At 41.0% G+C, this 10,969-nt stretch overlaps 2 protein-coding genes across 2 annotated transcripts; one reads left to right on the forward strand and one right to left on the reverse strand.

Annotated features, from left to right (window-relative positions):
- Positions 1-5,760: 5,760 nt before the first annotated feature.
- On the reverse strand, positions 5,761-6,951 carry fahd1 (fumarylacetoacetate hydrolase domain containing 1). Its single transcript, XM_070981468.1, has one exon. The coding sequence runs from the start codon at positions 6,867-6,869 to the stop codon at positions 6,207-6,209; it is 663 nt and encodes a 220-aa protein (XP_070837569.1). The 5' UTR covers positions 6,870-6,951; the 3' UTR covers positions 5,761-6,206.
- Positions 6,952-7,164: 213 nt separating this feature from the next.
- Positions 7,165-10,844, forward strand: LOC139343791 (hydroxyacylglutathione hydrolase, mitochondrial-like). The gene is made up of 9 exons (XM_070981590.1): positions 7,165-7,336; positions 7,824-8,008; positions 8,620-8,684; positions 8,859-8,976; positions 9,062-9,170; positions 9,347-9,450; positions 9,616-9,717; positions 9,814-9,893; positions 10,041-10,844. Exons 1-9 carry the CDS (start codon positions 7,270-7,272, stop codon positions 10,138-10,140), a joined length of 930 nt encoding a protein of 309 aa, XP_070837691.1. The 5' UTR covers positions 7,165-7,269; the 3' UTR covers positions 10,141-10,844.
- Positions 10,845-10,969: the final 125 nt, after the last annotated feature.

The raw sequence follows: 10,969 nt of genomic DNA on the forward strand, positions 1-10,969 counted from the left end.
CACACCCATTGCTTTGGCTCTCCCCATACATCTTGCCTTCTCTAATTCCTGTCAGTATTTCTGTCACATCCCCCCTCTGTTTTATATGTCTGGCATAAGCTTTTAGTGGGCCTCGCTAAAATTTAAGTGTGCCTGGCTCACTTCATCTGTGCCAACTTTTATTACTCTGTATTACCAGTCATAGTGATAGCTGCTTTTCCGCTGTGCCAGCCCAGCAGCAGGCAGTAAAGATAACTGATTTCCCATTCTGCCATCTGGGAAAGATGTTAGAATCAGTGTTCGCAGGACTAGCCCAGTTGTTAAGTTCCATTAAATCAGCAGGACATTCAGTATAATCTATAGTTGTCACTAAACGCTGGTAATGATGTGAGAAATCCAATTGAGGTGAAGGAAGAAAGAGCAAGAAAAAAGGAGGAATGACAGAGAATATGTTCCCTGAAAGCGAGACGTGAAGATGTATGCTGATGTTAGTAAAAACGATCGACTACATATTTAGAAAACCATAACCTCATCCAACTGTGTGATCTAAGTAAACTAGTCTTACGATACTGCCTCTGGTCTGTGTTTGCACACATTGCTCTGGTTGAGCTCATGAACACACAACCTCCACTTGTGGCTGCCACAAGAATCTGTAGTCACCACCAGCATTTAGTCACGTTTTATGACTCTGTCATCAATACTTTGGGTATACGGCGATTCAGAAAATTCATGATTTGAGTGATTCAGCAGAGTACGGTGATGCCACAGTTCTCGACATTATCAGTCCTGCTGTCTGAAAATTGCATTTCTGTCTCATATTTATTTGAGGATTCAACTTTACACTAATACAATATTTAAGACTTCAGAATACAAAACCAACACAAGCAACGGGAAATGCTTTATCATCTTATTGTAATAACTATTATTCATCAGATTTTAAATGAAACACATAAGCCTTGAAGTGAATGATACAATATATTTATATTTTTTCTCACGGTCAACAAATCCCATAAAAACATTGAATTAACAACGTGTTAGTTCATCTCTCAGTACCTTCTCACTTCCTCAATCTGTCTGTGGGATTGACTCAGGACAAACTACAGTGTCCATTTTCATTGGAATGAAGGAATACGTCAGTGGGGGTCTGTCTGGCTCAGAGGAGCAACACATATTAAGCTTTGGTGACCTGTTGCATCAATTCATTGTTGGTTTTGGTCTTTCTTCGGGGTTTGTCCAGATGATTGACAGGCGATATATTTTTATTTGAAATTGAAGATATTCTGGATTACAATAGCTCAATTTAAGTCAAAGGCAAAGACAATAAATGACACGTCCATAAAACTGCAAATCTTCCCTTCTCATTGGGATGGTAATTTGTTTAGCTTTGGCTGGCATGCAGCTTCCAGGCATTTGAGCCCACAATTTATTGCGTGCCATCGATTCCTACCATTGTGGATTTGTTTGCATGAGTGAAAATCGCCCAATGTGGGTTGAGTTACAGGCCACTGTGACTATCTGAGATTAGGCGTGATGAGGGATCTATATTTTGTGCGGTGCCTCTTCGTTGGGAATAATGGGCACATGGCAGACTAATGAGAAACACTCCGAGGGAGGGATGAACCGCTCTGAAGGAAAGGAGGCTGATTCCTACACAGCAGATAAAAAGTAGGATTAGAGTGTAAAAGTGGTTTCCCTCTGAGGAGCCACAAATGAAGACGGTTCATACTGAGGACTCCACACATTTTCCACCCGTACCACAGTCTCCTTCGATTCAGGGAAGAAATGCTGGGGGATTTTCTCTCTTCTCTGTGGTTTAGGCCTCACAGCATCTTGTTAAATTGTGACTCCAGCTTTAATTGATGAGAGAGTAATTTGGGTTAGAGGGATTTTCAAATGGTCATGGTTGCTCAGCGCAAATTGGGGAACTTTTTTTCGGGATATGGCATTAAGAACTTTTACAATAGGATTTTACAACATTGCTTTTCTGGACATATTTCAGTGCATGCCTCTGTTGCCATTTTAGCTTTCAAAATTCCAGCTCCAGACTGTTTAGTGGGCCTTGATTGGAAAACTTGAACAATCAAAGTTTATAGAGAAGCTTGAGCTTGGTTGATGAGGTACTAACTGAGACAGCGCTGCCAGATGGATGGAAACCTGTCACACTGAGAAATAAAGCTGCATTCCTAAAATAAGTTTAAAAAAACAACTCTTCTGGAAACACCCGTACTCTTTTGGAGATTTACGCACATCTGTATGGATGAAACAAGCTTAAATCCAATTCTGCGCTTAGTTGTTAAAAGTCTCCAGTATTTTCCACGCCACACTTCCCACTTTGCCGTCCACCTGCATCTTCAAACAAAATGTTAACACACTACGTACAGTCAATCACTCTGAATGAAAGAGGCTCCCACCTGGCCTTCACGCATGGCTTCTTTTCATTTGCCAAAAACTCCATTCATTATTCTGCAAGAATGAATTGCAGCCCTTAAGTTTGGCCTATAAAAAATCACAAATTGGTACTTGATTTGCTCGACAGTGTTATTAATCCCCAACCACCCACTTCATTCTGTATGAGATTGGTTAATTGAAGGCGCTGTAATTGTTTACATGCAGAACTGGTCAAAACTCATAATTGATTTTGGAAATGGGGGGAAAAAAAGGTGTATTCACTTTAAGAACCGGGTTTACATCCAAGTTTAAACTTAAGCACACATACACTACAGACACACAGACACACAGACACAGACACACACACACACACACACACACACACACAGTGGCCCTTCTGCCTTTCCAAAAACAAACTGAAAATCAACTTCCAGGCCATGTGAGTGTGTGTCTTTTTGATGTGATATGTCACATGCATCCTGTTTGACTCAGTCCTTCCAGCGGGTGTGTGTGTCGGTGGTTTTTTTCTAAGAATGGCCACACCGCAGCCCTGTCTGATGACATACAGTGCAGCACGCAAAGAGAGGTAGCACGAATGGTCATTTTCTGCACACACACATTGCCAAGTTATAAAACATTTTCACATGTTGGACCTTGCAGTAATTTAATGTCAAGGGCTGGTGCGCCAAAAAAAGGTCAGTGCAAAGTCTTCTCAAATCTTCAGATGCCTTTCAGGCATCTAAGGAAGATTATGTTGTAGTATTTGTGCATTTTCTAATCAAAAGAGGTTCTTGTTACCGTAAGCGATTTCAACTGAAATTACATGTTTCTTCATATAAAGACTAATTTAACTGGACTTCATTGTAAAAAAAAAAAAAAAAAACTAACTACAATTGACTTCCCCTTCAGGATCCATATGAACTACTGATACATGTTCAAGCAGGTTTTCACGTTTAAGCTCCTTTCCAAGTGAACATGAGAGATTTGACCCAGCAACCTCCAGCAAGTCAGATCCCTCTGCACTAACTACTGATGAGCTGATGGGTACAAACAGATGTTTTAACATGTCCATGGTAATATGTCACATATGGCATGTTCCAGTAGGTGTAAAACAAGACTTACTTTCAACCGCTCAGCATATCCTGTGTTGTCATTGCACAGTACATCTTGGCCTGCTTGTGAATACACAGCATTGAATCAAGTCAATAGAGGCTCACATTAAAGGAGTGCATATAACAAGTATAACAAGACCAAGAGCCTCCAGCCATGTCATGGGAGGTTGTACTCTGGCACACAGGTGGAAGGCTGGAAGTCAGGGGATGACCAAAGTGACAGCAGTTCATTCTGAGGACGATGCAGATGTGTTTACCCCATTTCAGGACCATCTGTCCAAGAAGAGTTGAGATATTTCACTCAAAGCCACCGAAGTCAACCTCATGGCACTTTTTGCTCAGTACTAGATGGTTTGTTTACAAGAGAATTCCCTCAAATCTCTACAGTTTGGCTCAGTTACCCCCTGGATTGGTTTCATGTCGCAGGTGACACACTGTCAGTGTGTGTTAGATCGGAAGACGGTGGTCTCCACGTAATCCCCTCTCCCTTGAAAGCGTCAAATATGCCTTCTCAGACTCCAGCTCCATGACAACACACCGCTTCATGTGGTGAACGCTAAACCAGAGCTGAGCCTGAGCTTTGAAGCCATTGTTAAAACATGTGAGGGTGTAATACCTTCAGTCACACGGGGACAATGAATAGTATGATTCATATCTCGTAAAAGACGACACCTGTGTGTGCATGCCATGCTGTGCGCTGGTGTGCTGACGTGGTGGGGGTAAAAAACAGGCCACAACCACATTTCCCAGATCCCAAATCTAATTGAATCTGTCATAACTGCTCTAATGATGGACGTGCATAGCCCTGGCGTCCCCTGAGGGCCAGGGCTTGGGTCCTGTTAGTCTTGGAGATAACATGCCCCACAGGTGTGGGGAGATGATGTACACAGACTCAGGTTACAGCAGACTGGCCTGGGACAGGTTGATGGAGGCTCTGATTGATCCTGAAAACAGAGAAGCCTGTGGGAGAATTGTAATTGAACCTGGAACAGATGTTTAACAGTCCAGGAAGAATGCAGTTATGATGAAGGTACACAGCCTGAAAGCCAAAATTACTCTAGATGAACAGAAATACCACAGTTTCACTGAATGATACTGGCAAGGGGAGTCTTTTTGGTGAATTTGATTGTTAACTAACCAGACGGCATACGGGGTTCACTGTGCAGCTACAAAAATGTATCCACATGGTAGTTTGCAGCAGAAACGTGGTCCATCAAACTTTCTGAGGAAAACACGTCTCGGCTAATCCAACAAGCAGCAAAATGTGTTCCAAATTTAAGAGTAACCACAACTAGCCAGTGCCAAACCCTCAGTCCTCTAAACTCGCTCTCTAACATGAATATTTTCTCAACTTGAACTCATCTGGGATAAACTCTGCTTCACACAGGAGCTTCTGAAGGGGGCACCACATAAATTCAGACTGTGCTGCTGAACGTGACGGTCAGAAATGTCCTTTTTATCATAATTACACCAGCTGGCAAAAATACACTCATGTATGTGCTATGAGAAAGTCAAATGCTGTAGACGGTGGTGTTTTTTACTGTTGGTTTTACACAGATTATGATTTTAATCTAGATCATTTTTATTTCTTTATCAATGTTATCATGACATTTTGGGCATGCCTGATGGGGTTATACTCATTAGTAATGTATTATGTCTATAAAGCATTTAATGTTAAGTTTTTACTCAATTTTCAAGTATGAATCTCAGGTTTGCATTTTCAGTACAAAGTATAGATAACAATAAACTATGATGTACTATTGTGTACCACGCTACCCATCAGTTTACAAAGTCATTCAAATGAGCTGATGAGTTGCTTGGTCTACAATAATAGCATCATAACTTATTGTTAATTATATTTTGTATTAAAAATACAAATGTGCAGTTACCAGCTGCAACATTGAAGTGATGAACACATTAATGCATCACTAATTATAATTCTGTAATAGTACATATGTTACTCTGAAATGGGTTGTTCTGCATAATGAGTAGTTCAACTTTGAATTCTTTAAGTACATTTTGCTACTAATATTATTGTACTTTCACTCAAGCAAAATTGTGAATACAGAACTCTTACTTGTAACAGAGTATTTCCACATTGTGGTATTGGATCTCAGTACTTCTTCCAGTAGTGAAAGAAGTTTAACTCAGTATATACAGCATTTAAAATAGTTAAAAGTAGCTCCATCTACTCAGCCAAAATATTCAAATACTTCAACTTTAATGCATTAAAAATAATCTAATAATGTATTAATTTGACACTGCTAGTTATTTTGTCTCCAGTAATAACAACCTTTACCTTTATTTCTGATAACACATTCATATGTTTACATAAATTCTGAATGCAAGACATTTACTTAAAAGACATTACTGCATCCTTTATTTGAGAACAAGATCACAATGCTTCTCCCACCACTGATGATCTGTAACAAAGAGAGCGACAGTGGGTGTTGGATGCTTTTCCTATTCTGATTTCAGCAGATAATACAGTGAAGCAGATCATGAGATCAATCAATGTAACCAAACTGTGTTTTGCAAACTTATTCTCAAATACTTTTCAATGCAGAAGAATCAGAAATATGATGGCACAGCACTGCCACCTGCTGATCCAAACAGATATTGAAAATATATTGAAAAATAGCTTCAACTTTCCAGTAAAAAAAAAACAAAAACAAAAAAAACCTCTCTTCATGAGTCTGAGTATTTATTTCATGTTTTTTATTGTCACTACTGGTCTTGTCTGTCTACTCTGAAGCTCATGGTGACAACGTCCTCGATCCCAGCCTGCAGCTCATCGTGCTCCTGCACGGCGGACACCCCTTTGGGGGTCCCTGTCAGGATGAGATCCCCTTCCTCCAGGGTGATGAACTCGCTGATGTAACTGATGAGATAGGGGATGGAGAAAATCATCTGCGAGGTGCAGCCGCTCTGCCGCACCTGGTCGTTCACCTTCAGCCACAGCTTTACACTGCCCGGGTCAGGGATGCGCTCCTTGGGGATAAACTCACTGACGGGGCAGGAGGTGTTGAAAGCTTTGGCCAGGGTCCAGGGAAGACCTTTGGACTTGCACTCGTCCTGGATGTCCCGTGCTGTCATGTCCAAGCACAGAGCGTAGCCCGCAACATGCTCCATAGCGGCGGACTCGGGGATGGCCGTGCCCCCTTTCCCGATGACCACCCCTAACTCCACTTCATGGTGCAGGTTGCTGGAGTACAGGGGCACCAGGATGGGTGAACCCTCTCTTACATATGCAGAGGGTGGCTTCAGGAATAGCACCGGCTCTGTAGGAATTGCATTTTTCAGCTCTTTGGCGTGGTCTGCATAGTTTCTCCCAACGCAAATTATCTTCCGCCCCCATTCCCAAAACCGAGATATATTCCGTGCTGTCATTGCGGAGAAATGTGAAGGTTTCAGCCGCTCTGAAGCAGTCAGCACCAGGTTGAATAAACTTTGACCGACAACTTCCTGAAAGATCATTAACCTACGGCAAGCCTGAAAGGACATACAGAGAAAATCTAACCACATCATTTTAATCGATGTCTTGAAAGTTTTAGCAGACCAAAGGGTAAAACGAAATCCATCATATATACTCAAATCAATATTTCATGATTCGGCGTGTATCATGAAGTGTGTAAATAGCCATTTCATCACGCGTTCAACTGTTTAGTCATGATGTACTCCGCCTGGGTTGATTGGTGGAGCCTGGGAGGTTAAAGTTGAAGCGGAACTGAGGCAGTAGCCAAACTTTTTCTGTCCATACGAATGTGATAAGGAAAGAGGGGCTGTTGATATGTTATTCAAGTCACTAGTAGGGAGTGCCTGCACTCTGCTTGGAGCTGCAACAGCCTTCAAATTTGGTATGTCATCACAATTGTTAGTATACAAACATGTAGCTAGCACGTTAGCTTGTGTACATGGATTTTAACTAGTCACGGGTGGCTTAACCGATTTTTTTTGTTTTGTTTTGGTGTGTCTTGTGAGGAGTCAGATGAACACAGCTGGCCTGACTAAGCAAACACCTGCACCTTCTTACATAATCTACCCCCTGACAGTCAGGTTAGATCAATACTGCGGCAGATAGCTAACTAGGTGACATAAATGTAATGCGTTATGAAAGATAGCATTGAAGCTAACGTTGGTTACTTTATGGTGGTGTCGTGTACTCGTCCAGCCAGTGGCTGCTGTCTAACGCCAACGGTTTCCTGGTGTTTGTGGCCGCACGGAATAAGCACGTTTAGGGAAAGAGTACAGCAATCAAAAGAATTATTAACAGTGTCCTCATGCCAGACAGTCATAACATAACATGCCAGCCTGTCAAACATTGACTTGTAACCTCTCATGAAGCACCTGTGGAAGTCCAGGCCCAAGCAGCTGCTCTCCTTCACAGCGCAGTGAGGAAGACCTCTGTGGTGGAACAAGCAAACATGAAGATTGAACTTCTCCCAGCACTCAGCGACAATTACATGTACCTGCTGATTGATGTGGACTCCAAAGAAGCAGCTATCGTTGACCCCGTGGAGCCAGTGAAGGTCTGTGCATTTCACTGTGTAATATATTCTGTGCTGAAGTATGTTTGAGGTACTTTTACTGTATCGCTTCCATCCTGTGCTACTTCTTACTCCCCTACATTCGACATTTATTTCACATAAGCAGAACATGTGATTACTCTATAGGATATGATGAATTGTTGTTGAAATCCACTATTATTGTATACTTGTATTTGTGTGTGTGTGTGTGTGTGTGTGTGTGTGTGTGTGTGTGTGTGTGTGTGTGTCTGTCTGTCTGTCTGTCTGTCCTTACACACCCAGAGGTATTATTGTGTACTTATCACAATACAGATATGGCAAAATCTCTTATCTGCTTAAGCAAAGGATCTCAACACTTTTTCCACCACTGGTTATATAATATTACATTGCAACGCACGCACGTGCTTACATTTAAGTATACTTAATTTGTAATCATATGAAACAGAAACACACAGCAAATCCTTACATATGAGAAGATGGATTTTCATCCTCACTTGTGACTGTACCCTTAAACAACGATCAAAAATTGCTTGTGATTAATTTTCATTTGATTTAATTAATTGATGCCTCGTGTCAGCGCTTCTTCAGTTTGGCCCTTTTTGTGCTTTTGACAGGTTATTGAAGCTGTCAGAAAACATGGTGTAAACCTCACGACAGTTCTGACCACTCATCACCACTGGTAAGCTACATGCTAAACTGGCTAATACCTGTATGATAAAGTATATTCATGAAGGCATTCTGAAAACACTAAGGCTAACCAGCCAAAAATGCTAAACGGTAAGAAGCTGTTAAACCTGCATGAACCCGTCTGCTGAACCAAAGAGCAGCAACAACACGCTGTTACTCTCCTTAGGGATCATGCTAGTGGAAATGAGAAGATGGTAAGGCTAATGCCCGGACTGAAGGTCTACGGAGGAGACGACAGAGTTGATGCTATTACGAAGAAAGTTTCTCATTCCAACACCTTCAAAGTAAGGCCATCAAACTGTCTCTTCTACAGTCCAACTATGAGCCTGAAATGGCTGATATTTTCTCACCGGTGCCATTCTTTCCCAGGTTGGATCACTCAATGTCAAATGCCTGTTTACACCATGTCACACAACTGGTCACATCTGCTACTATGTGACAAAAGAAAACAGCACTGAGCCACCAGCTGTTTTCACAGGTATGTCAGATATCTTTAATCCTTCAGATCGGATGAGCTGCACATATAGATACAGCGTGATACTGGAGACAGTGAAGTCTTAAATCTGTCAAGCTTGATCAATAAATATTGATGCAGTAAGAAGTCAGCACTATGTTGTGTGCGACCATTAATGGAGGCTTTTCTTTCCCACGCAGGGGACACGCTGTTCGTGGCCGGTTGTGGTAAATTCTTCGAGGGTACAGCAGAGCAGATGTACAAAGCCTTGATAGAAATTCTGGGACGCCTGCCTCCTGAAACAGTAAATATCTGCATCTCTATCCGTCTGTAATGTCAGTGTGAAAGGTGTTACTGAAAGTCTGAACGCAACACTGAAGAATGAATCATTCTGAAAGTAAATACAGAAGATTTAATTGAGATGAGAGATGTTGTTTGACTGACTAACCGCATTGTGTTCGTGTTTAAGCGTGTTTACTGCGGTCATGAGTACACCATCAGCAATCTGAAATTCGCTCGTCATGTGGAGCCAGACAATGAAGTCATTCGGAAGAAGCTAGCGTGGGCAAAGGTGATTGACTGAGGTGTCACATGCAATCAGATGATCAAGCACTGAAGCTGCTGAAAGTAAAAATAACTTTGCATCTGCGTGTTTGTTCTTCTACAGGACAAGTGCAGCAATGGAGAACCCACCATCCCGTCCACTTTGGCAGATGAATTCACATTTAACCCCTTTATGAGAGTCAAGTATGTAGTGCATGATTTAATATTATGTCAGAAGATTGCATCCAAAAAATGTTTTGTTGTAAACTTGCAGCACATGTATGTGTCAGTGTTGGCTGTTTAGAGCTAATTACTGACAGCTCTGCTTATATTTCTTTATGTTTATTTTAGAGAGAAGTCTGTGCAAGATCATGTAAAGCAGACAAACCCGATTGAAACCATGAGAAGTCTCCGGAAAGAAAAAGATGGCTTCCGGGTGCCCAAGGAGTGATGTCCTCGGCGCTCATGCTGGCTGTTCCCAATCCACTGCTTACAACACTGCTAGCTGTCAATGGCATAGAACAGAAAATATCTACAATTAATCTTCAAAGCCACTTAAAATACCACTAGATACTGCATTCACTCTCAGTCAAGGCACACATTCAGATATTCAGTCCTAATATGGCCATAATGTGTCATTATTTTTATGATATGTGTTGATTTTAAGGAATATATGGCCATTAATTGAATGCTTTAAAGGAAAAATGACTTTGTTAATGTGTAAATGAGAGTTTTAGAGTCTAGTTTTATGTTGTAATATATTCATGTACAAACTATTGTCTCATGAAGCGTTCAAATTCAAAAACTTTAATAAGACAGGGAACTGCATGAATAACAAATGTTGTAAAAATTTCTGTAAATTGATAAAGTCATTTCTGTAAAGATTCGTATCCATGTTTTATTCTGACCTGGAATGTTTCTTCATGACACTTCTTGTCATTTTTGCTAGTTTAGTTGTTTAATATGTAAAATTGAGCACGAGTGCTTTCCTTCCTTTATTTAAAAGCATTGTGTGTGCAAATCATTGTCAACTTATCAGTGTGTCAGCATTAAATGATAGATATCCTGAATGCTCGTTTGCATGTGAAGTACAGTCTCACAAAGAATGTTGCATGATGTTCTTTGCAAAAAAGCAATAAAACACATGTATTTTGAGTCAGCAGAAAATGAGCGATTTGCATTTGAAATGTGATTTAAGTATCAAGAGTGAGTAGACATTATGACATTATGAAAAAGAGTCCCATTGAAAGTGTCATATTATCATACAAATTCAATAACCT

This window comes from Chaetodon trifascialis, chromosome 15 (assembly GCF_039877785.1).
Source record: "Chaetodon trifascialis isolate fChaTrf1 chromosome 15, fChaTrf1.hap1, whole genome shotgun sequence".
Classification (NCBI taxonomy): domain Eukaryota; kingdom Metazoa; phylum Chordata; class Actinopteri; order Chaetodontiformes; family Chaetodontidae; genus Chaetodon; species Chaetodon trifascialis.

What these genes read in the sequence shown, in the direction of transcription:
- fahd1 (XM_070981468.1), bottom strand. Translation starts at nt 6,869, where the DNA reads ATGACAGCACGGAATATATCTCGGTTTTGGGAATGGGGGCGGAAGATA.
- LOC139343791 (XM_070981590.1), top strand. Translation starts at nt 7,270, where the DNA reads ATGTTATTCAAGTCACTAGTAGGGAGTGCCTGCACTCTGCTTGGAGCT. An exon ending in ACCCCGTGGAGCCAGTGAAG is followed by an intron (nt 8,009 to 8,619) that starts GTCTGTGCATTT and finishes TGCTTTTGACAG; the next exon opens with GTTATTGAAGCTGTCAGAAA. An exon ending in CTGACCACTCATCACCACTG is followed by an intron (nt 8,685 to 8,858) that starts GTAAGCTACATG and finishes TACTCTCCTTAG; the next exon opens with GGATCATGCTAGTGGAAATG.